General features: G+C 57.5%; 1 protein-coding gene across 4 annotated transcripts in view; it reads right to left on the reverse strand.

Annotated features, from left to right (window-relative positions):
• Positions 1-1,806: 1,806 nt before the first annotated feature.
• SH3RF3 (SH3 domain containing ring finger 3) overlaps positions 1,807-24,661 on the reverse strand; it is a 206,375-nt gene continuing 183,520 nt past the window's right edge. For 2 of the 4 annotated variants that reach the window (XM_079941604.1, XM_079941602.1), the window contains 2 exons: positions 8,362-8,693; positions 5,432-5,821 (listed from right to left, as the gene is read on the reverse strand). In XM_079941604.1, coding sequence (XP_079797730.1) covers positions 5,575-5,821; positions 8,362-8,693 — 579 coding nt within the window. In that variant the 3' untranslated portion in view covers positions 5,432-5,574. Of the gene's footprint in view, positions 3,676-5,431; positions 5,822-8,361; positions 8,694-24,661 lie in introns of those variants that run through there. The other 2 variants (XM_079941603.1, XR_013831165.1) reach the window with 2 other exon arrangements.

Below are 24,661 nucleotides of genomic sequence, written 5' to 3' on the forward strand. Positions count from 1 at the left end.
CGACGCACTGTTTCCACGGAGGGCCTGGCTCAGTGCCCGGCCTTGGGCACGGGTCTCGGGGGTGCACTGAGCGTGAGAACGGGCGCTTCACCTAACGCCCACCTGGCGGAGTGTCTCTGACCCAGCTTGCTGGGGAGTGCGTGAAGGCTTCAGCACTGCAGCACGGGCTGGCCTCCCCTCCCCACCCTGCAGGCGGTGTTACCAGTCTTCCGCTAGTTCACTCCGTCCGTTCACATAGAAGAGGGAAGTAGCTCCGGGCTAAGCTTCCCTCCAGCTCCAGTGACGTGATGGTCAAAGGCTCTGTGGGGGAGGCCCGGCCAGGAGGGCAGCGGGGTCGCCTCCAGGAAACACCCTGACAGGCCTTGGGTCATGTGTGGCCCTCTGCTGGGCCTCCCTCTGTCTGGCTACTGGAGACAGGCCCCCCCCGCCCCCCCCTTTGGAGATAGGCAGCCTCCTGACGCCCCTCCTGCGGGTGGGTTCCAGGCATCCTGCACCCCGTGTTCCAGAGGACAGGCACCCGAGGCCAGACACACAGGCCGGGTAGTGAGTGTGCTGGTCTGGGAGGCCGATTCCAGGCACTCTTGGCCAACAGGACTTGAATGACTACTGACGTGAAGGCTTCCCACAAGCAAGGCAGGGGCATCACCCACAGAAAGCCACTCTGCTTTTCCAGGCAAGCAGAAGCCTGCAGGGGCCCCAGAAGCCACCCAAGCCCCGCGGGCCTGCAGGGGCCCCAGAAGCCACCCAAGCCCCGCGGGCCTGCAGGGGCCCCAGAAGCCACCCAAGCCCCGCGGGCCTGCAGGGGCCCTAGAAGCCACCCAAGCCCCGCGGGCCAGGCTCAACTCTTCCTGCCCAGTGGCAGAATCCCAGCCTGGGCCGGGAGTGGCTGTCTGGTGCCCCCGGTCCCCTCAGCGGCCCGCCACCCTGACACAGACCCCGGGTGGCCCACTCGGAAGCTCCCGGGGGTGGCAGGGCTGTGCGCCCACAGGCTGGCAGAGGGGACGTGGGGGACGCCTGCCGACTCTGCTCCTGCCCGGCCCGGCCCCACCTGACTGCTCCCCCATCCAGACACCAGGCCTCTCCACGTTCAGTTTTATTGAAAGACTCGGAAACACAGGCATCATGGTTTGTCATCAGTCCGTCCCTCCAGAATCACACACTGACGTCTGTGCCTAACAGAAGCAAGGGGTGCATGTGTGTGACTGTGCAAAGTGCCAACAGTTTCCCACCGGAGCCCGGCATTCACTGTGAGGCTGCCATCTCCTGACTCTGTTCCCGTGGCCCTTTGATGGCCCGATGTCCCTGTCACCTCCGTGTCCTGATGTCAGTGCATGTGGCTGAGGACTCTACCCTGCTCCTCAGAGCATGTCGCCTTGGCCCCAAAGGCCACATCACGAGCACGGTGCGTGAGGTCTGGACCTGGGGAATCTGAGGGTATCAGGCAAAGGGTTGGTTCACCTTAGTGCCCAGGACGAGGGCATCCTTCCGGCAGGACGGCCCGGCAGAAGGGTCTGCTTCTTCTCCTGCTCTGTCTGTGGTTCACTGGTCACGAGGGCTGATTTTCTGACCAAGGGTTTGAAAACAGCCCAAAGCACAGGGGTGGTCGTGCGTGTCCATGCTCCCTGCAGCCTGGCCGGCGAGGAGGCCCTGACGCTGGTGGCCCCGGGGAGGCCCCAGCACCCAGCCCTGACTCTGCACAGGAGAGGCTGGCGACAACTTTGCTAAGACACCTGCAGGGGGGCGTGCCCCCTCCACCAGGCGCCAGCCTCTCAGCATCACGTGGGCGGTGCCGGGAGGGGTCTGTGGTGTTGCTTGGTAACTGCCCACGTTTAGAAAGAAGACTTTCCTATCATCTGTGGACGCAGTCGGCTCTGGTTTCACTGGAGAACACGTGTCTCACTCAGCATGTTAATCTGCGCATGTTTTTGGTGGTGACATACTGCAGACACGCACAGGATTTCTGTGCACGGAAAGCAACTAATCTGGCAACGGTGGCAAACGTGCACCTTCTGGCTGCACAGGGCTCCCTGCGTTTAAACCGGATTTTTTTTCCTTTGATTCAGAACAAATTTCTCAACTGTCAATCTGTCGTGTCCTGGAGAGAGGAAGAGCGCTCTTCTCTAGGAGCGACCCGCTGGCGTGGAGCCACCCGGCAGCAACAAGTGGCCAGGTCACACCCCAACACAGGAACTCTGAAGACCGCGTTCCTGCCACGGCCTCATGGCGGGCCGGGGAGTGGGCTTCTGGGTTTTGTTGCAGACATGCCAAAGGCTAGTGTGTTCAGCCTGATTTAACCCTGAGTGGCTTTGCAAAACGAGAGAGGGTTTAGGAACTGACAGGAACGTATTCCTAAGGTGTCTCTCTCACGGGCTCCTCCCGTCGGGGCTTGGGGGAAGGTGGACTCGTGGGTGCCCTTCGTGGACCCCCGACGGGGAAGGTCCCAGGATCAGAGCTGCCCCTCCCCGCCCAGCTCCCTGGACCTGCAAGTCTGCATGACGCCTCAAAGCCCTCGTTATCCTCGTGGCTCTGGTCTCGAGACCAAGGTGCGCACTGAGAGCAGAGCAGTTATTTATTTAAAGAAAAAAAGGAGAAACCGTCACAAGGCAGTCGGTCTGAACGGTGGTAAAAACCGCACGTTTGGACAGTGGAAGTGCCGGCTGTGGTGTCCCCTCTACAGCGCAGAAGGGAAGTCCTGCCTCCTGACCTGGGGTCCACCCTCCTGCTCCTTTACTGCCACCTCTTGTCAGAACATCTCCAGATGCGGCAGGGGCTCTGGAAGGGTGGAAAGACACGGGCTTTTCCTAACTCCCTCCAATGCCCAGGCCCCTCTGGCCCCACGAGCACCGAGGCTGTGAAGACCTGGCTCTCCAGGTTCACATGGTGCCTGTAAAAGTTCTGCCCCTTTGGTGTCGCCCCAGAGATTTTTTCTTTCAAGCTCAACCAAGTCCCGACTAGTTTTACAAAAAGGCAGCACCAGATGTATGAAAAATAGGCAGTGAACGACCTGTTAGACATTTATGAAGTCTAACAGCTTGGCAGTAAAAAGACGTAAGAAAGAAGAAGCACGAGGGAGAGGGGACAGTGGTGGCAAAGCACGAGGCACTGCTGCCACCTCGCCCCGCGGGAGCCACGTGCTGGCCTTGCCTGGACGGGGCAGTTGACGACCCCGGGCCAGGGCACCATGCTGAGGCTCCAGGTGGAGGTGCCTGAGGTATAGCCGGAGACGAGGGTCAGGACCCACGGGACACCCGGAGCCGCCCAAAGGACGCTCTCCAAAGCGCGGGGCCCTGCCCCCCGCTGGCCCCGCCAGCAGATGGCAGAGGAGCGCCCCGGCGGCGTCTGCTCCCTGTCAGAGGACACTGACGGGTGGAAGGCGTGACCTCCTCGCCCCTGGGTCCTGCGCGTGCGGGCGTCCCCGTCAGGTCCCCAGAAGGACCCAGGACCTCGGGCGGCCGCTCCCCTGGGGTCCCTGCACCTCCGTCCCTGGGGGGGCAGCAGTCACGGCCTCAGAAGCTCTCCACGAAGCTGCCGGGGAAGAGGCCGGTGCGGCCGTTCCTCTGCAGGGTCCCCTTGTACCAGCCATCCTCACGCTTCTTGTGCACGAAGACCACGTCCCCTTCCTTCAGCTCGATCTCTGCCTCGCTCTGGGGCGGGTATGACACCACCACGCGGTACCTGGGGAAACAGATACCAGGGGTGAGCCGCCCACCACCTCCCGGGCTCCGGGGCTCCGTCCCTGTTTTCAGACCAACGTGCCATAGATGCACCTGGAGACGTGAGTCTCCGCTGTGCCTCTGCCTGCCGGGCGCCTGAGCTCCGACCAGGAACAGACCCCTGGGCCTCGGCAGCTCCCTGGAGCTGAGACAAAGGCCTGCACCCCACACCTGCCCAGGAAGCCTCAGGGGAGAAGGCTCTGAGGACCAGCCTTGCTCTAAAACGCCCGAGGGCGAGGGCAGACGGCCATGCGCGTCCCTCCCTGCCACCCAGCCCGGCAGAGCTGCCGGCAGCCCCCTCCAGCCGGGGACCCCACAGGGCTCGTGCGTCCCGCTGTCCCCAAGCCCACCACCCTTACGGGGGGCAAGACTGGTCAGGTGAGCTGGGGGCTCCGTGCGCAGATCCTCACTGTGGGTGGTCTCGTGGCCGGCAGGGCCGCCTGTTCTTGCTGCCTGCGAACCCCAGCTCGTAGGCACCACGGACCCCGCGGGCTGGGTGCGGGGGGAGGGGAGGGCGGGGTCAGCAAAAGCCTCCCCATGGACCGGCCGGGCGCCAGGCACGCTCCTCTCCCTCCGCCTCCAGCCCACCATCCACACCGCCCTCCTCCACTGGAAGCACGTTGCTCGGACTAGAGGCAAGCTGGGAAGAGGCTCTGTGTTCCCGTCGCCCCCCCGCAAGCGCACCGGCCCCTCCCGGTCACGGACGCCGGGCCTGCCTGTCCCTGCCGTCTCCGGGCACCGCCCACCACTCCCTTCTCACCAGACCGACCTCAGCCCCACGCTGCGCCCCCGTGTCCTCGGGGCGTGTGGGTCGAAAGGTGGGGCTGCTGGGGGGGTCGCAGGAGCAGCGGCCAGGAGCTCGCACACAGCTGACCCTGTCCCCTGCTCCTGGGCCCAGTCTGGCCAGCACCCCTGCCGTGGGCACTGGCAGAGCAGGAGCGTCTGTGGGCCGGGGAGAGCAGTTCAGGGCGCCCTCAGTCCTCGGCTCCTCGCTCCCAGCCCCACCCTCAGGGCCCGGGTCCTCCTCCGAGTCCCGAAAGGCCCAGGCGGCCTCCCTGGGCCAGAGGTGCAGACTGTGCTCCCCCTTCCCTCTGGCCACCTCCCCATGCTCTCCGAACTGCAGTCTCTCCTGTCCCTCCTCCCTGGCAGCACCTGGCCTGACCCTGTCCCCTGGGGAAGACGCTCAGGTGCAGAAGACCCGGGCCGGCCCTGGGAGCTCGCGAGCCCAGCCCGCTCCAGGCGGTGGAAGCGGGGGGCAGAGAGGAAGCGGGTGGCAAGGCCGCCTGGCCTCCCCAGGTGCCTGCAGCGTGCAGGCCGGGACGGTGGCCACCGCGGTCCCTTTCAGGGAGTGGACGAGGCGAGGAGGGGACGACATCTCCTGCCCTCCCAGCCCCGCGTCCCTGCAGATACCTGGGACACAGCAACGCCCGTGAGATCAGCCAGCACACACAGACTGCAGCTCCCACACCCCGGCGCCCAGGCTGCAGGACTGCCAGGACCAGCACCGCCCCCCCTTCACCTCGGCTTCCTGCCCATCCCCCTCCTCCAAACACCACCCCCTTCCCTCAAGTCCCCAGGAGAGAACGCGTCGAGATCATTCCTCACGCTCCCAACCTAAGTTTTAGCTTTTGCCTCAACTGCCAGATGTGAAACAAGCAACTTTAAAAGTGTAATTTGCTAGAAAAAAATTAATCTGGTGCTTCTGAGCAATCCCGTGATTTAATGAGCCCGGATGGATGATGTGGGCTGAGCGTCTACAAGACCAGCATTCAGTTTTCTGCCCAGATCCTTCCAAGACGCTGAAAGAAACTGATGCTCAGCGGCCCCAAAGGGCCAAGCAAACAGTGACACGATCCTGGCGTCACACGTCAGAGACTGTCCTGAGCGGCTGCGTCAACCACAGCCATCTGCAGACATCAGACTCACGGACCAAAGGCGCAGAATTCGAAGGGAATCCGACCACTGCAGATGCAGTCGCTTTGCCTGTGGGGTTGGGCACATCCTCCGTGTCACCAGAGGGGCCCTTCAGAGCCCCCGTGTCGGTCCCCATGAGGGCGAGTGGTCCGGGGTCGGGGGCTGTGGGCATCACAGTGGTGTCCCTCCAGGACCTTGAAAATGATAAGAATACACCCTGGACACCAAACTCTAAGGTCTACACATGCCTTGGGTCCCTGTGGCGGCTCTGACGGATTCCCACGAACAGTGCCTGACAACGTACACGTCTCATCTGGGGGTTCCGGAAGTCCGATGTCCGACACAGCCTCACGGGGCGAAGTCGAGGGATAGAGGCTCCGGGGCAGGTTGTGTCCCCTCCCCTCCTCCAGCCCCCAGAGGCTGCGGCGTTCCGGTGGAGGCCTCTCCCTCCATCTCAAAGCCAGGACGGCGGGCCCAGCTCCTCATCCACCTGCGAGGACTCCTGAGGTCACACGGGCCGCCGCGGGGCCTGCACGACCTCTCCACTTTAGGGTCAGCTGCTCGGTCCACCTGCTACCTTACCCTTGGTTTGGGGATTAGGGCACAGACGTCTTTGGGAGCCTCCCATGACCCACAATGGATCAAAGCAAGAAACTCTTAAATCCCAACAGAGCCGAACAGCTGAGGCCGGCGAGAGGTGAGGACACACAGACGGGGCGTGTGAACAGGTGGGGAGGCCTGTCAGGCAGTGCGGAGGTGGGGGGACCACGGCCTCCCTGTCGTGTACGTCACGTCACACAGCGTCGTCTCCCATGTCATCTCACGCGTTGTTACGGTTGTTTTTGCCCTTGGCGTTCGCCACGCATTCATCCTTTTCCAGGTATTAATCTAGGTGTTTTGCGGCCATTATAGCCACCAGGCACTATCATCCCCGTGTTGTATGTAGGGGCCGGGACTCAAAAAGCAGACACTCGTCTGGGTGAAATGGCTGTTAAGTGGCAGGTGCTTCTCTTGCTGCAAGATTGTGATGCATGTTGGGGGCGTGGACTGAGCCCAGCCTGCCCTTCATGCACAGCCCCCCTTGGCGGGCCCCCAAACAGGGGCTGGGGTGTGAGTGAGGGTGCGCTCTCCATGCAGGACTCTGGTCACAGCTGCGAGGTCAGTGTGACCCACCGGCCCGAGTCCAGGTGTTTCGGGAGCTGCCCCGGCCTGAAGGTGACGTTGCCATTGTCACGTCCTCAGCTCCGACCTGCTGGGGGCCGGTACATGGGAGTCCTGAGGGCTGCACGGGGTGAGGGCCGCGCTAGGCAGTAGTGGTCACTAAGGAGCTGTGCAGGGTGCTGGGGGCAGGAGGGCGCCCAGGGCCCCGGGTACAATATCCCCAGTTAGGATAGTCAGCTAACAGGAGTAACTCCCTGAACTTCCCAGTTAATCCAGTCAGCTAACGGGAGCAACTCCCTGAACTTCCCAGTTAATCCAGTCAGCTAACAGGAGCAATTCCCTGAACTTCCCAGTTAATCCAGTCAGCTAACGGGAGCAATTCCCTGAACTTCCCAGTTAATCCAGTCAGCTAATGGGAGCAACTCCCTGAACTTCCCAGTTAATCCTAGACTCCCATGATTTCTTTACAACAGGGTCTTTAAGCCCTTTGTGGAGTCTAGAAGTTGAGGATCTGGGAAGGCAGAAACCCAGGGGAAACACGAGAGCAGCTTCGACATGTTTAGGGACCTGTCATTCCCCAGAGCCCCCAACTTTGGGACCCGGAGGAGGGGCCGGGACCCCCATTCAGAAATCACAGGCAGCTGGGTTGGTCCCGTGGCAGAAAGAAGGTTCTGACGTGGGAGAGCTGCCCGAAGGCGGAGGCTCCCTTGGGGAAGGAAGTGGAGGGAGAGAGGAGGGGGTGTGTGGTGTGCACTTGGTGTGTGTGTGTGTGTGTGTGTGTGGTGTACATGGTGGGTGTGTGGTGCGTGTCAGGCCAGACGGAAGGGCTGGCATCGGTCAGTGTGGCCGAGCGGGGGAAGGATCTGCCAGAAATGCCAGGACTGCGCGCTCAGGAGATGCTCCCCTTTTCACCGTTTAGGCAGCTCTCCCAGCAGGAGGGGCACTTAGAAAGGAAAGCGTTTCCTCCCCTGAGCGCCCTTCAGCCCTCTTTGAGGCTCTCTAAGGACCGATGACTCAAACGGGATGGCCCACAAGCAGGACACCAGCCTCTGGCCGCTTGCACCCGAGGCCTCGGGGGACTCAGTTTCCTGACCTGGAAAACTCTATGCTGAACTCTAAGAAATTGTTGTCTTTGGCAAAAAACACGAATACCGGCCATTTCACATGGTGTAACCCTGAAGGCAGTTTGGGGCCAGGTGTCAGAGTGGGCCGAGCCTGGAAGAGCTTCCCCAGGGCGGGGCTCGCTCAGGCCTACGGGGGGCTCAGCCCAGGGTCACTGCGGGTTCCTGCGGGGCAGGGGGTTGCAGGTCCCTCACTCGACTGCTCGCTCTTCGGGCTCAGGACACCATCAGTTCCACCAGATTTCCAGATGGATCCCTTGTAAACACAAACTCAGGACCCAGATGGACTCAGAACGTGAAACACGCTCCCGTTTTATCTGAGCTGATGGGATAGTGAGGGCCGCCTGGCAGGTTGAAACCCCAGAAACCTGCGTCATCCCTGTTCCCCAACGTGGCTCCAGACCTCACAGACCACCACACCCAGGCCCAGGAGGACGCAGGCCCACCCTTACCTCTCTCTGGGCAGCAGCTTGGGCTCGGGGCGGATGGCGGCCGCGGAGAGAGGGGCCTGCCGGGAGGGCGACGGGAAGCTCAGATCCAAGGAGCCCGCCTTCCTGTGCAGCGGCTCCAACCCCAAGGCCCCCTGCATCTCGCCCTCAACGGGGCAGGACCCGGCCCTGCCGTGGACGGACAGTGAGGACACTTCGGGCCCCACCGCGCCCTGGAGGGAGGCATCCGCCGCTGCCCGGGGGTCGTGGGTGGGCGAGGTGGACGGCGGGGAGCGCGACTTCCTCCTGGTGGACGCGCCGGCCAGCAGCTTCAGAAGCCCGGGCTTCTTGTCTTTCTAGAGAGACACACAGAATGGAGTCAAGTGGGTTAGTTCTCCCGGAGGCCCTCGTCGTCAGCGAGGGGGTAGGACCCTGTCAGGAAGCTCTAAACACGGTCCCGTAAAGATGCTCAGAGGAGGAGAACGGCGGAGACGGAAAGCCTTCCCAGCTCCTTCCTTCCCCAGACGTGGCACAGGTGCCAGCACAGACCCGGGCCCGGAGGTGCCGATCCGACAGCAGCCCCGCCATCGCGGGACCACGTTCCAGCCTGGAAACTTCACCTGGAGGTGGGGTGGGGGGCTGGTTATTCCACGACAGCCACCCCCCGCCCCGGGCTCACAGAACCCACGTGTACAGACACGGCCTCATCTGGAGGCCCTGGCAGCACCGCGTGGTCCGTGCCACACAGGGAGCCGAGGTGCGCGTGTGTGCGCACGTGTGAGTGAGCGGTGTGGAGGAGTGTGTGCACGCAGAGAAGCCTCCAGAGCAGCGTGCTCGTCCTGGAATCTAGACAGTGCCGTGGCCTCCTGGGATTTACTTTCTGACGCTGGTGTGGATGAGCCGGCGCGGGGTGTGGCGTGGCACAGGCAGTACACGGGGTCTGGCGCTGAGCTCCCGAGCCGGCGATGGCTGCCACAGAGTCTGCTCTGGGCACGGGGCCCGCCGGACCCTACGGTGGCTGGATGGGGACTCCTCTGCCCCCAAGCTGGGGACAGTTCGTGGTGCTGAAATCCCCTTAAAGTGCATTTAGTAGGGACGTGCATAACCTCAGGGTAAGTCAATAACACTTTAGTATGAACAAATCTGACATTTTTCTCTACTCCCAGCACTGGTACTGATAGGAAGGATGGAAGCTGATGTCCTGCATGCTGTCCACGGCTGGCACGGGCGAGCCCTGGCCTGGAGGGGAGCAGGTGTGCAGGGAACGTGTCACAGGGCAGCCCTCTTCCAACATTCAAGAGAGATCTGTGCGTGGGGCACACTTAGGAGAGCTTCGGTCATTTGGCCACCGGGGGGCGCCATGCAGATGGCTCAGAGGCGTCCCCGTCCTCCAAGTAGTGGGGCTCCTGTGGCCACCATGTGGAGGGAGCGGCTGCCAGGATGACAGTCGCCTAACCTGAGACCAGCAGGAGAGGCACTGGCTCCGGTGGGCCGGTGGTCCCTGGCCCTCAGGGCCTCTGGAAGGGGAGGCACGCCGCAGCCAGACACCCAAATGCTGCTGGGTCTCAGGCAAAAAAGCCACAGGGTCAAATGCGATCCTGAAGTCCAAAACTCTTACAAGTGATTTAACTGTGTGTGTGTATGCATGTGTGTGTGTGTACATATGTGTTCGTGTATGCGTGTGTGTATACGTATGCGTGTATGTGCAAGTGTGTGCGCATGGGTGTGTGTAGTGCGTGTGTGTATACATATGTGTGTGCATACATATGTGTGTGCAAGTACATGTACGTGTGCGCGTGTGTATACATGTGCGTGTATGTATATGTATGATGTGTGTGTATGTATGTGTGCACGTGTGTGTAAGTAAGCACACAGGTGAATAAAACTAAGAGCCACATGATGGGTCCCCAGGGCTGCCAGTGGCCCTGTGGTACCATCCACGACAGGGGGGGCCGTCACCCGACCCGCCTCGTCCCAGGGCTGCCACAGAACACCACGCGGGCAGGGGGCATGGCTCTGACGTCCCGGCGCCCCCGTGTCCAGCCCGGGCCGAGAACGCTGCGGGCACCGGATACGTGCCCCCGAGCGGACGCGATGGAGGTCATGGGCTGGCCGGCGGGGGGCCCTGCGGGTGTCCTTCCTCCTGACGAGCACGTGCCATCAGTGAGCGCCTGCCTCGCGGACCCACAGGAGCCCCGGGAAGGGAGGGCGCAGGAGGCCGGCGGCTGCGGGTCTGGAGCCGGGTGCCCACACGCGGGGGGATTTCCTGTCGGTCCCCGTGGTCAGTCACCACCGGCTGCCCTCCCACTGACCTCGGCGGACGCTGCCCGCCCCAGACGTCCGCGTCCACACACCCCGTGGAGCGGAGCGCGGGCTCGGGGGCCGGTCCAGCCCCTCCGGGCCGCCCTGGTCTGTGGGCGCAGCTGAGGACCCACCGATGGGCCCCTCGCGGGCGGCGCGAGAGGGAGGACGCGTGCTGGGGTGGATCGGGGCCAAAAGCTTATGCTAAAGGAGCACGGGTTTGCTGGGGTTTCCTGGGCCTTTGCAAACCCAGGCGCCGTGGGCAATCGCGCCCTGTTGCTTTTCGGGGCCACCGCTTTCCTCACAGCCCCCCTCCACTCCTGGCTTAAATTCCCCTCCGCTAAGCACGGGTCACTTTCCACCCCAGTGACCCTCTGAACGACCGAGGCTCAGTCATTTCAGCCTTGCTGGGGGACCCCAAACATCTGAACTGTGGGAACACAATGCCCCCTGTCCCCCCACCGGCTGCGGGGGGCGGAGGGCACATCTCCAGAGAAAGGGGCCCTCGCTCCCAGCTGGGCCAGCCCTTCCCCTGCGACGCCCCGGCTCCCTGTGCAGCTGACCGCCCCCACCCTGCCTGCCCCTCCCCTGACACAGCTCACCCCGGCGGGCTGTGCACTGGACGCCGGGAGCCCAGGGCAGCCCCGGTCCAGTCCCGGCTTTGCGTTTGGCTCACCGAGTGTTTAGGATCAGTGCAAGAGCTGGTTTAAACTATTACAGTCCTCACAAAATATGATTCTGTTGCTGTTTTTATGGTGTGTCTGGATATTTTTAAATGTTTGCAAAAAAACCAAGTTTGAACAATCTTTAGCTCCCGATACGTCTCTGCTTGTTCGCTGTTGGCAGGGCCACGCAGCTAACGGGATCTTGGCTCCCCGACCAGGGATTAAACCCGGGCCCGTTGGCAGGGAAGCGTGGGGTCCTAACCACTGGACTGCCAGGGAATTCCCTGCCAATACATTTTTCTTAAATGAGTAAAATCAACTTCACTTCCTGTTAACCCTTGCCTTGCCTTGGGAGAGCCCAGGGACCAGCACAGGGCTCTCGGCTCCAGCTGACACAAAGAACCAACCAGGGAGTTCGATAAAATGTAGATGCGGGGCTCTGCCCTCAAGGGTTCTGATTCAGCAGGTCTGAGATGGTTCTGATCCAGAACCAAGGAAGTGATCAATTAGAAGCTGATGGTCACCTGTGCAACCAGGTAAGTGATTCCAGAAGACGGCAGACAGCTAAGACACAAGGAGGGGCCCAGCGTCGTGGGAAGGTGATCAAAGAAGGAGACTGTGTCCCCTACCTACTAAGTGCCTCAGCCCAGGGCACAGGCATGGGCCTAAAGTCATGCTATGAAGTGCTGGGGTGCACGGGGGTGGAGATTCTGACCCGTGTGTCTGGCTGCCTAGCTGGCTCCCAGGCGAGGCTGCCCTCCCCAGTTGTACATTGGGTGGCAAGGGCCATCGTTTGAGCAGGAGCTCACCAGGCACAGCAGCCACGCCAGGCATAGGAATGGGTGGGAGCCAGGCCTGCAGGCATGAGAAGCTCCGGCTCTCACGCTACACACACACCTGGGTCTGCACTCTGCCTCCCATACAAACAATGTCATTACGTTAGAGAAGGGATTACAGGCGACGTTAGGGAAACAAGCACACCGGCACACACACACACACCCTGAAATAAAGTCACATCCTACTTTAAAAGAGTCATCTGGAAATCTAATATTAAAAAAAGAGATGTTCATTCATTATAGGAAAACTGTAAAACATTTTACAAATAATAAAATGATAGTGTCTGTCCCCAGAGGCCTTGTTTCATAAAATATTAATGCAAAAACTTGGCCAAAGGAAAAAAATTTAAAGCTTAAATTAAGAAGTGTTGCCAGTTAAAAGTCAATTAAAATTATGGAAAATTATCTCTGAAATTAAAGGAAGTCAAAGAGAATAGAATTTGATTTATAAAATGTGACATTTAATTTTTCAGGGAGTCAATTCATTTCATTAAAACGAAGTTAACCTGTAACATGGCCTATGAGTGCCATGTCCTCACCATCATCTCCTCATTATCCTATGGTGATTAGGTGGAGAAATTACAACTAACATCACAGAAATACAAAGGAGTAACAAATTGTTACTATGAACAATTATACGCCAACAAATTCGACAACCTAGAGGGAATGGAAACATACAATCTTCCGAGGCTGAATCATGAATAGAAAAATCTAAATAAACCAAATACCAGTAACAAAACTGAATCAGTAATCAAAAAACTTCCCCCAAACAAAGGTCCAGGTCTAGATGGCTTCACAGGTGAATTCTACCCAAGATTCAGAGAAGACTTATACCCATCCTTCTCAAATTATTCCAGAAAACTAAAGAGGAAGGAAACTCCCAAGCTCATTTTATGAGGCCAGCATTTCCCTGATACCAAAACCCGTCAAAGGCACCACACACACACACACAAAGAAAACTATAGGCCAATATCCTTGATGAATATAGATGCCCAAATCCTCAACAAAATACTAGCAAACTGAATCCAACAATACATTGTAAGGATCATACACCATGTCAAGTGGGATTCATTCCAGGGATGCTAGGATGGTTTAACATATGTATATCCAACAATGTGATACACCACATTAACAAAACAAAGGATAAAAATCATATGATCATCTCAATAAAAGCAGAAAAAGCATTTGACAAAATTCAACATACATTCATGATAAAAAGTCTCAACAAAGTAGATATAGAGGAACATAGCTCAACATAATTAAGGCCACATATGACAAACCCACAGCTAAATCATACTCAATGATGAAAAGCTGAAAGCTTTTCCTCCAAGATCAGGAACAAGACAAGGATGCCCACTATGTTCTTCAACATAGTACTGGAAGTTCTAACTACAGCAATTAGGTAAGAAAAGTAAATAAAAGGCATCTAAACTGGAAAGGAAGAGGTAAAACTGTCACTATTTGCAGATGACATGATACTATATATAGAAAATCCCAAAGACTCCTCCAAGAAACTCTTAGAACTAATAAGTGTATTCAGCAAAGTAGCAGGATACAAAATCAATATACAGAAATCTGTTGCTGATAATGAACTATCAGAGAGACAAACAGAGCAAACAATCCCAGGTATAATTGCATCAAAGGAATAAAATACCCAGGAACAGATTTAACCAAAGAGGTGAAAGACCTGTACTCTGAAAACCATAAGACACTGAGGAAAGTGACGGCAGATGATACAGATAAATGAAAGCTATACTACGTTCATGGAAGAACTAAGGTCATTAAAATGCCCATACTACCCAAATCAGTCTACAGATTAAATGCAATCCCTATCAAAATTCTTATGGCATTTTCCACAGAACTAGAACAAATCCTCAAATTCATAGGGAAACATAAAAGGCCCTGAATAGCCGAAACAATCTTGAGAAAGAAGAACAAAGCTGGAGGTATCACAGTCTCTGATTTCAGGCTATACTACAAAGCGACGGTAGTCAAAACAGTATGTTACTGGCACAAAAACAGCTCCGTAGATCAGTGGGGCAGACTAGAGAGCCCAGAAATAAACCCACACTTATATGGTCAATTAATCTATGACAAAGAAGGCAAGAATATACAGTGGGGAAAAGACAGCCTCTTCAATAAATGGTGCTGGGAAAACTGGACAGCTACATGAAAAAGAATGAAAGTGGACCACCTTCTTACATCATATACAAAAATAAACTCAAAATGGATTAAAGACTTAAATGTGGGACCTGAAACTATAAGACTCCTAAAAACAGAGGCGTATGCTCTTTGACATCAGTCGTAGCAAGATTGTTTTGGACCTGTCACATCAGGCAAGGGAAACAAAAGCAAAAATAAACAAACAGAACTGCATCAAACTAAAAAGCTTTTGCATAGCAAGGGAAACCACCAACAAAATGAAAAGGCAACCTACTGAATGAGAGAAGATATTTGCAAATCATACATTCAATAAGAGGTTGATATCCAAAATATAAAGAACTCATACAACTTAATATTAAAAAAAAACCCAAACAACCCAATAAAAAAATGGGCAAAGGACCTGAATAGACATTTTTTCGAAGAAGACATACAAATGGCCAACAGACATATGAAAAGATGCTCAACATCACTAATCATCAGGGAAATGCAAATCCAAACGAAAATGAGGTGTCATCTCACACCTGTCAGAACGGCTATTATCAAAAAGAAAAGAAATAACAAGTGTTGGTGAGGGTGTAGAGAAAAGGGAACCCTTGTGCGCTGTTTGTGGGAATATAAATTGGTGCAGCCACTGTGGAAACAGTATGGAGGCTCATCAAGTAATTAAAAATAGAACTACCATACGATCCAGCAATTCCACTCTGGGTACTTATCTGAAGAAAACAAAAACAGTAATTAGAAAAAATATATGTACCCCTTGTTCAATGCAGCACTATTTACAATAGTCAAGATATGGAAACAACCTAAGTGCCCACTGATAGATGAATGGATACAGAAGATGTGGCTCATCTATACAATGGACAACAAGGTATATATACACTCAGCCATAAAAAAATGAAATCTCGCCATTTTCGACAACACGGATGGACCTGGAGGGCATTATGCTAAGTGAAGTAAGTCAGACAGAGAAGGACAAATACTGTATGAGTCCATGTGTATGTGGAATCTAAAAGACAAGACCAATGAAGAAATAATCCAAAACAGAAACAGAGTCATAGATACACAGGACAAACTGTTGGTTGCCAGAGGGGAGGGGGTTGGGGGAGGAGAGAAATAGGTAAAGGGGATTAAGAGGTTCAAACCTCCAGCTATAAAATAAGTCACAGGTATGTGATGTACACATAGGAGACGTAGTCAATAGCACTGCAACAACTTTGTATGGTGACGGATGAAAACTGGTCTTCTCGGGGTGAACGTTTCATAATGTGTAAAAATATCAATTCACTATGTGGTATACCTAATATGATATAATATGGTATTTTAATTTTAACTTAGAAAAGTCTAAAGTCCAAAGTAAATATCATCTAAATCAGATGTGGGTGAGCTCGAGCTATGATTCATCCTGAGGCGATTTCCTCTCCAGCTGTGAGCCTGTGACAGCAAGCTAATTACATCCTTCCCAAATGCAAAGGTGAGGGAGGCAGAAAATAGACATGCCCACTCCCAAGGAGAAATGGGAAGACGAGGGAGTGACAGGCCCAAAACGTAGCCAGGCACACTCCACTAGGTCCCAAGCTGCAGAACAATCCTCCTTGGTCAACGCCTCTCCTCCAGGCCCACACCCCCGGCTTCGGTCGGAGGCCACCTCTGAATAGCCTCTGGGGACCTTCATCCCTTTCCCGGTAGAAGAGTGCGTGTTTGCAGCCCAACGGCCCCGTGGTCTGGTCCTGCAGAATCCAAGGGGCCCCACAGCCGTCCTCCCCGCCACCCTGCTTCCTCTGACCCCCGAAGTTCAGGCTGGCAGAGTCCTCGGTGCTTTAATCCCACCTCTGTTCCTGGCTCGGCTGCGACGGCTGGTTAAGTGCATGAGTTGCACCTGTGGTCTCTTTATCAAATGGTGTGGCCACATCCCTGGCATCTCTTCAGAGCACGCCTTCTCATTTTGTGCAATATGGTGAGGCTAAGGGTCTTCCAGATGTCCAAGCTCCGGTCCTTTTTGGTTAACAATCAACTCATGTCTTTCCTCTTGCGTTTAACTGCCAGCCAGCAGGAGGAACCACGCCTCTCCTTCAGTGCTGCTGAGAAATGTCCTCAGCTAAATATCCAACGTGGACCTTCTACAAGACACGAGGGCACGGCTAGGCTGCTTCCTTTGCCACTTTCTAGCCAGGGCTGCCTTCCTTGCCGTTAGCAGCAGCGCGCTACTCCTTCCACCTGGCCGTCCTTCAGCATTCACGCCCCTACCAGAGTCTGTTCACGATCCCTCGCGAAGGACCCTCGCCAGAACTGCCTTTAAGGCCAAACGTCAAGCCTCCCAGCCTCTCTCCGTCGCCTGTTCCAAAGCTGCTTCTGCATTTTCAGGCTTTGTAACAGAAGCCCCTGCCACACTCACGGAACCCAAATCTGTATCGGTTGCCTCAGGCGTCCATAACCAAGTACCACAGCCTGGGCGGCTTCATCCACAAGCTTGTCTTTTCTCGCCGTTCTGGAGGCTGGGGGTGCCAGTGCGGACGGGCCCTTGGTGAGGACCCTCCTGGCCTGCAGACGGTGCCGTCTGTCAGGTGGTCACATGCACTTTCCTCATGACCCATCTAACCCTAATTACCCCCCAAGGGCCCCCCCACACTGGGGCTTCAACTTATGAATTCTGGGGGGACACACACATCCAGTCTGAAAAGGCCACAGTTACCTCAACGAGAGAGAGGACATTCAAGTACAGAGAGACGACAGGGACGGACCCCGGTCTCTGATGCAGAATCCCAGACTCTCTCCGGCCACCTCACCGCCTGTTCCCGTGGCCGCTGGTGCGTGACGCGGAAGCTTTGCTCGTCCTTCACCCTCCAGGCCCTACTCTGCCCCGTGCCCCAGGGCCTTACTCAGTGTTTGCTGAGCCTACCCGGTCCCCAGCCAGCCACCGGAACACAATCACACGTCCAAGGCTGACCCGGCCCCAACTCGCCCTCAGCTCAGGCTGGAGCTCCTTGGACCAAGCCCCACCTTCTCTGCAGAACGCTCTCCTGCCAGCCCTGGGCTCCTGCACCTGCTGTCCACCAGATGCTGGCGGTAACCGCACACATCACCCTCTAACTTATGAGCAGCAGCACCCTGCGTACCCCCATCTGGCCCAGAGATCACCCCATGTTCAATGAGGGTCATGGTGTGGCCTGCACTCGTCACCAGCCCCCACGGCAGGAAGCCTGAGCAATGGACCCTGGGTGCCACCTCGAGATCTAGTTCAGCCGCTCTGGGGCGGCCAGGTCACCTCTCTTGTGACCCCTGGTCCATCAGAGGAGCAAGCGCTGGCATCCCCGACTCCTCAATGTCCCATGGGCCGTCCTGGCCTCCCGCGGGCAGGACTGAGCAGTTCGCACCCTGGGGCCCAGCCCAGCCCGGCCAGCACCCCGAGAGGGCCCTGAACGCGGGATCAGAGTCTGGTCCAGCCTCTGCCGTGTAGCCCCGTGATGCTGTCACTGCGCCCAGGGCAGGACCAGGTACCCTGGGTGGCGTCACAAAGGCCACCACAGGGCAGGCGCCATGGCCGGTGCTCAGCGAAGGTGGGAGGCCTGTGGCCGTGTACGTTCCACAGGGGCCAGAGCCCAGGCCAGGACCCCATGCTGAATGACAGAGGCCACACCGCCTGGCCCTTCTCCTGCCTCCCAGCCGGGTGCCCTTGAACGCGTGCTTGCGTTTCCTGGGCCTCAGTTTCCTCACCTGTGGAGTGGGGGTAACGACGGCACCTGCCCGAGAGAGCTGTCTGGGGACCGGATGAAATAAGACATGTGAGACGTTAGCCTGCTGTCACCAGCACGCTCTCCGTCACCATGGTTACCACACAGCCTTTTGGAGCCTTCTTTCTACAACAGCCAGTCTGCCCAGTGATACACGAGTCTCCGTCCACAGCTACATCTTACTGTTTGGGGAGGAAAGTACCGCTCCTCAGCCCAAGGAACCGCACCAGGACCTTTTCCTCCTAAAGCAGCGGTCCTCACACGTAGTGAGCTTGAAACCACATTTCCCACGTACTACGATGACACACGTGGTGGGACGGACCCTCCCCAGTGCTGTGCTGCAGGGGCCATCAGCAAACCCGGAGCAGGAAGGAGGATGGTCTGAACGTCTGTCCCTACCCAGATGTGTCACGTGCTGGGCCGTGAAGGGCCTCAGGGGTCTGAACCAAGGTGGCTTCTGGGCTCTGTGAAGCCCCTGGATTTGCCAGGCTGGGCATGAGTAGCTTCTCAAAGCAGGCCATGCCCCTCCCCGGTGTTAAGAGGCTGATGGCATAATTCAACTGAGAAAAAAGGAGGTGAAGGGCAGTGGGTGTGCAGGTCTGACCGGCGGAAGGCATGGACGGGGCCGCGGGCCACCTGCACCCAGGACGCTGCCGTGACATCAGCGGGAGCCGGAGGCCAAGGGGACAACAGAGACAACAGGGCGTACTCTGCTCTCAGTCTGAGAGCCCCAAACAGGAGGAAGCTGTGACAGACGAGAACTCAAGGAAAGAGGGAGGTCACATGTCACCCTGGGTGACGTGGCCAAGCGAAGCTTCCAGATGCGGCCACGGTGCTGTCTCTCCTCCCTCGACTGCCTCACGTGGCCCCTCTTGTAGGATCCGCGTCCCTGCCGTGCGCCAGGGCCTGCCATGGCTCCACCCGCACCCAGGGCTTGAAGACACCGCCAGCTCACCCTTGAGCAGAGACCACGGAGGGGACGCACGAGTGTCTGACCAACAGCCGACTGACGTGCCGGCCAGCAGCCAGTGAGTGGCCCGCAGGTGGCTCCGGCCCGGCCGGCACAGCGTCCAGGCCTCCCTCCGCTCAGTCGAAGCCCAGCCCCGGAGCAGAATCATGACAACCCGACGGGGGATGTTCTCCCACACTGAGGTGCAGGAAGTTGTTGCGGCCTCTACGTGAGTTAACTTGAATTTTGTGCTGACTAAACGGCCTGTGTGTGACCTGTCAAACACACACTGCACGCCGGCTTTAATTATGAAAGAAAAGGGTACCCTGACCAGAAGTAAAGAACGTCCATGTTATAATAAAGACTGGGGCTTCCCTGGTGGCACAGTGGTTAGGAATCCGCCTGCCAATGCAGGGGACACGGGTTCAAGCCCTGGTCCAGGAAGATCCCACGTGCCATGGAGCAACTAAGCCCGCGAGCCACAGCTACTGAGCCTGTGCTCTAGAGCCCGCGAGCCACAACTACTGAGCCTCTGCTCTAGAGCCCGCGAGCCACAACTACTGAGCCTGTGCTCTAGAGCCCGCGAGCCACAACTACTGAAGCCTGTGCTCTAGAGCCCGTGCTCCACAATGAGACGCCACCGCAATGAGAAGCCCACGCACCGCAACGAAGAGTAGCCCCCACTCGCCGCAAATAGCGAAAGCCCGCGTGCGGCAACAAAGACCCAACACAGCCAAAAATAAATAAATAAAGTTATAAAAAGAAAAAACAATAAAGATGAAATGCCTCCCTTCCCGGGACGCCAGTGCTGGTCCCCCATCCACGGTAAGCCTCCCTCCCCAGGGGCCAAGGCCACGCTGACTCGGTACGTGCTGGTCTGTTGTTTTTTTCAACCTTGAAGGAAAGCATCCCTGGCCTGATGTTCTTTGTTCTCACGAGACACAAAACTGTGCTGAAAACCCTGCTTCTCCAGGGCAGCTCCTCAGGTTACCTGAGAGGCTGTCTTCTGGGCTAGAGTCCTCAGTCTGGCTCAAGGAAAACTTTCCTATCCCTAGCAGAGACTGTTTATTATTTTCATCACCAAAAGTGAAAGTTGTTCTACACAACTGAGGCTGGGTGTGTGTTACATGGCAGACTTCACGAGATGCCTCCGAGATTCCCCGTCCCAGACCCAGCAGCAGGGTCGGGGTGCTGGCGGCCCTGCCCTCTGACGTGACCTTACCCGGGAGCTTCACAGGCACACGCACACGCCTCGAGCACAGGCACTGTAGTTAACAAGTGCGGGATGGAAAAATGAAAGCACCTCCCAACAGACTTCTTTGGAATAGTTTACAGAAGTACTGGAAACACGTACAAGTAACAGATGAGAAGAATTCCGTGCGGAAGGAAGCCCAGAACTGAACTTCAGCATATTTTTACTGGAAACACGAAGACCTCCAGACAACCTACAGCCAACCAAACCGCAGGGCCCTAAAATCCCAGGTCACACCCCGATGGGGCCTCGGAAACTGGAAGGCCCGCCTTGATTCGGAGGCAGGACGCATTGCCAGACGCCCGGGGACTCCAACCACGCAGGTCTGAGAGCATCAAAGGAGCGGAGCCGGAGCCGCAGGGACAAGTGCGATGCTGAACAAGACTGTCCGCGGCTGCTCTGGGCCACTCCTCGCGCCAGGCGGCTCATCTCCCCTGTGCCTCGGAGCCCCCGCGGCCCTCCCCTCGCTGTCAGGGATGGAGCACGCAGGGGTCTCTCCCTACGGGCCTCTCTCAGCCTTGTAACCGTCCCAGTAGCATCACTGGGGGTGGGCAGAGCAAGCAGGGCCCCTCGGGTGGAGAGGTGTCCTCTGCAGGCCCACCCGGAAGGAGGGTTCCATGGGGCTTGAATCCCATCGTTTCAGTCTCCACCTCCTGCGGGGAGAAGCCCTCAAGGAGGCGGAGGGCAGCCGCCCGCCCGCCACGTGTCCGGTTGGAAGGGGGCCCTCAGCAAGGCGGGCACATTGTGAGGCTGACCCACAGGGCCTCCTGATTCTTTCTGACAGGCAGAGGCTGACGTGCTCTTTGGTGGGAAGGCTGTGCCTTTGTGGAGGAGGAGGGAGCGACTTTCTCTCCTCTGGGTCAGGTCCCAGCAGCCACCACGTGATGTGGGCTTGTGCCCCCCGAGGCACCCCCTTGGGGAAGGATTTCCAGCCTCCCTCAGCCCTTGCACAGCAGAGCCAAGCTTCACACGAAAGGTCAGGGACTTGTGCATTGGGTCTCATTGTCTGAGCCGTTGGAAGAATCCCAGCACCTTGCTTCGGGTTACATTACAGCTGCCAGGGACTTGTCTGAATGTGAGCTCATTTGACCTGCACCCGAGTCCCCAGGGGCTCCAGGCCGGCAGCCTTGGTGTCCCCTGAGGATGTGGCACCTCGGATGCTGGCAGGCCTGGCGTGAGCGAGAGCTGGGCAGGCTTCTCTGCAGTGGGACCTTCTGGAGCCTTCTCTGTGCCAATAAGCTCATCTTTAAATTTAAATTTTATCTTGTAGGAACACGTAACGAGAAATGTCCTCTTTTAGCGAGTTTGTAAGTGACCACGCTGCCTGGTAGACACCGTAGGGGCGTTCACCGTAGGGACAGTCATCGGTGGATCTCTAGAAATAACCCACCTCGCTTCACTGAAGCTTTATCAATGACCTTAAGTTTCAGTAAAGCAAGCCAAGTTCTAATAAGCTGGGTTTTCCTGCAGCAGTTTTTTATTTTTTATTTATTTATTTGTTGGTGGGCCTGGGGCTCTTCTGAAAATGAAGGGAGGGTTCTGACGATTTGGAAAGGTAACATCCACCCAGCCCGGTGCAGGGAGGCCCTGAACACTGCTCACAGCTGCTCTGCACACCGCCGGCTCCCCGCGAGGGTGACCCTGCGGCCAAGAGACGCTCGTGACCACGGGTGGAGATATTTCTGGCTATTGCGGCGGGGGTGACGTGAAGCTGGCATCCTGCAGGTAGAAGCCGGGGCTGCTCCAGGCCCTCCAGTGCGGGACTGCGCGGGCGTCAGGCTCCCTCCCGACAGCGGCCGGGGGCAGATGCTGGCCGATGGCCTTCGGCACCCAGGCCCTCGCATCCCGTGCTCCCCCACCCTTGGTTCTGCGACCTGGGGGCTCAGGTGCTGAATCTGGAGGGTGGGGGCCGGTGGACCCTTGGCATGGGTTTCCTCGGGGGGTGAGGAGGTGAAGAGAGAATGATCCAGGAGCCCTTGCAGAGCCACAGAGAACACTGGAAGGTGCTAGTCTGCTTCTGGGACGCGGGAACGGGGCCAGCTGGGCCGGCTCTGGGAAGGCCGCGGAGCTCTCCGGAGTCGCCCCACCCCGAGCGCTAGGGTCCCCAGGTCTCCAGAGCCATCCACGGCCCTGTCTCCTGCGGCAGCAAAGAAGTATCTGCGGCACTTTGGACAAGGGACAGGGCCAGGCCCCGACGCTGTCCAGGGAGGGCCCCACATCTCCCCTGCCCCCAGCGGGCTGCCTGTGGTTCTGAAGCCGACGACACAGCCCAGTCCCGTTCTGACTGAAATCCCACCCCCAGGCCAGCACGGGCCTTGCTCGCAGTGCCACGTGTCCTGCTCTTGGTTGTGCCCATGTTTTCCATCAACAGGGTGCCACACCCATCGTGGAAACAGCCCCCACCCCGAGCTCTGCTAGGACCTCACCAGGCAGACACCCACGATCAGCTCGTACCCAAGCGACTCCCAGAAAACAGGGGCTTTCTTTCCTCGACCAGCCTGACACACAGCCATCAGACTCACACTTCAGCCCCGTCCTCCTGGCCCGAAAGGGCAGCCACAGACAGTGTGCCCGCACCCACTGCCCCGGGGAGTGGCCGGGGTCCTGTGCTGGTGGGCAAAAAGCACGGACTCTTGGCGGCCGCGGCCCCAGCACCTGCGTCTCTGAACACCCGCGGGATCTGAAAACTGCAGCCCCGCCGGCCCTGCCCTGTCCATCTCAAGTGGGAGCCACACCCCAAAACCAGGGTGATGAGTCCAAACAGAGGCATGGCAGGTTCCCCCGACACCATGGCCCAGTCCAGGACCGCACTTCCCGCATCTCTGTGGACCTTCTGACCCCGAGGGGGGCTGCTCTAGGGTGTGGGGATGTGATCCCCCAGGAGCAAGGGTGGCTGTGTGATGGGGTCGAGCCACACACGTCAGCGGTTAGGAGCGAGGGGACAGAAGGTGCACCCCAAATCGTGTCTCTGTGGCATGAGGATTAATTTATTATGATGATTATATATATAAATATGATTCACTTATGATTCTAAGGCCCAAAAGACTCAGGAAGAGCGTTCCCCTAACTGCCTGAAAGAATGTAGATGGAGGACCTGTTCCAGGAAGGGGGAGTCACCACAGGTAGCTGTAGTAGAAACTGCTGAAACTTCTGTGTCCACGGTTCCTGTCTGGCCCAGCAAACACGCATTCACCACACGTTTGCTTTTCCGTCTCCACGGGAATTGCCTCCCTCCCGCTCTGAGTCCCAAACTCCCATCCCTGACATACTCCTTCGTCTCGAGCTGAGGATGGGATTTAAGGTGAGGGCTTCCACCACTGGGGGAGTTCGTTTTCCTGGGTCTCTCCCATGCGCACGCTTTAAAATTTTTCTTATTTCCTCCTGTTGATCCGTCGCCTGTCAATTTAATTCTCAGATGTGCCAGAAGGACCTGAAGGGAGAGGACAACGTCTTCCCCCCGACAGGAGACACCCCAGGAAAGAGGCGTCGGGGGCTAAGGCGGTGGATGAGCCCCACCGAGAGGGGGGCCCAGGGCTCCCAGACAGGCGTGCTCAGGACTCTCGCAGGGGCAGCCGAGCCGGGGTGCCGGGGGTGGGGGGGCACACACCCCCTTCTCTTCACTGGCACCGCAGTCCCCTATCCCCGCCAGCCCTGTTTGCGCTTGTAGCCCCGACTGGGAGCCGTCTCCTCCCTGGACCTTGGTGAGCATTTCCGGGAGTTCATTTCTCCCTCGCCTGCTGTCCCCTCACACGTGTGCTGCTTTACCTGCCCCCACATGGAGCCCCCCCCCCCCCGCCTTGTATTCATGCTGGTGCAGGTGCCGGCACCTTGTAAGCGGCCTGCGCCCACCCGCAGCTGCCCCCACGGCCAGAGGGAGGGTCTGGCACAGGCAGGGCTCCGTCTCAACCCCAAGCCCCCAGAGGAGCCTGGCTGCAGAACGGCCGGACCGGACCTCTGGGTGGCGCTCATGTCTCCAGGCAAGAAGCCGGCCTCTGGACAACGCAAACTCCCCCAGGGCTGAGACACGGTTAACGGGCTTTGACTCAGTTAAATGAGGGAGGATTAAAGCGCTGAGCTTTCACTTCTTTACAGATTCTTCTGGACTCAGCCCCCGAGAAGCTGCGGCAGCAGGTCCTGTTCCTTTGCCATCTCATCCAATGCCATCATCTTTTCACTGAAGCAGGAAGGCCTGTTACCTCAGTAGAATTTAGAGCGTAACATTAATTTCTTTAAAATGGCTTCGGAGGAGGTCAGGCCAAAAGGCAGAGACGAGAAGCCAGAACAGCCCTCTGGCTCCAGGCTGTGTCCGGGCTGCTTTCGGCTTCGTCCTATAGGACAACCTTGCCTTGAATGTACATTTCCAACAGGCCTCTGCTTGTTTTCTGTAGAACAAATGTGGAGCTATCACAAATTATTAGATTAAATGCAAT

Source organism: Stenella coeruleoalba (assembly GCF_951394435.1).
Source record: "Stenella coeruleoalba genome assembly, chromosome: 13".
NCBI classification, from domain to species: domain Eukaryota; kingdom Metazoa; phylum Chordata; class Mammalia; order Artiodactyla; family Delphinidae; genus Stenella; species Stenella coeruleoalba.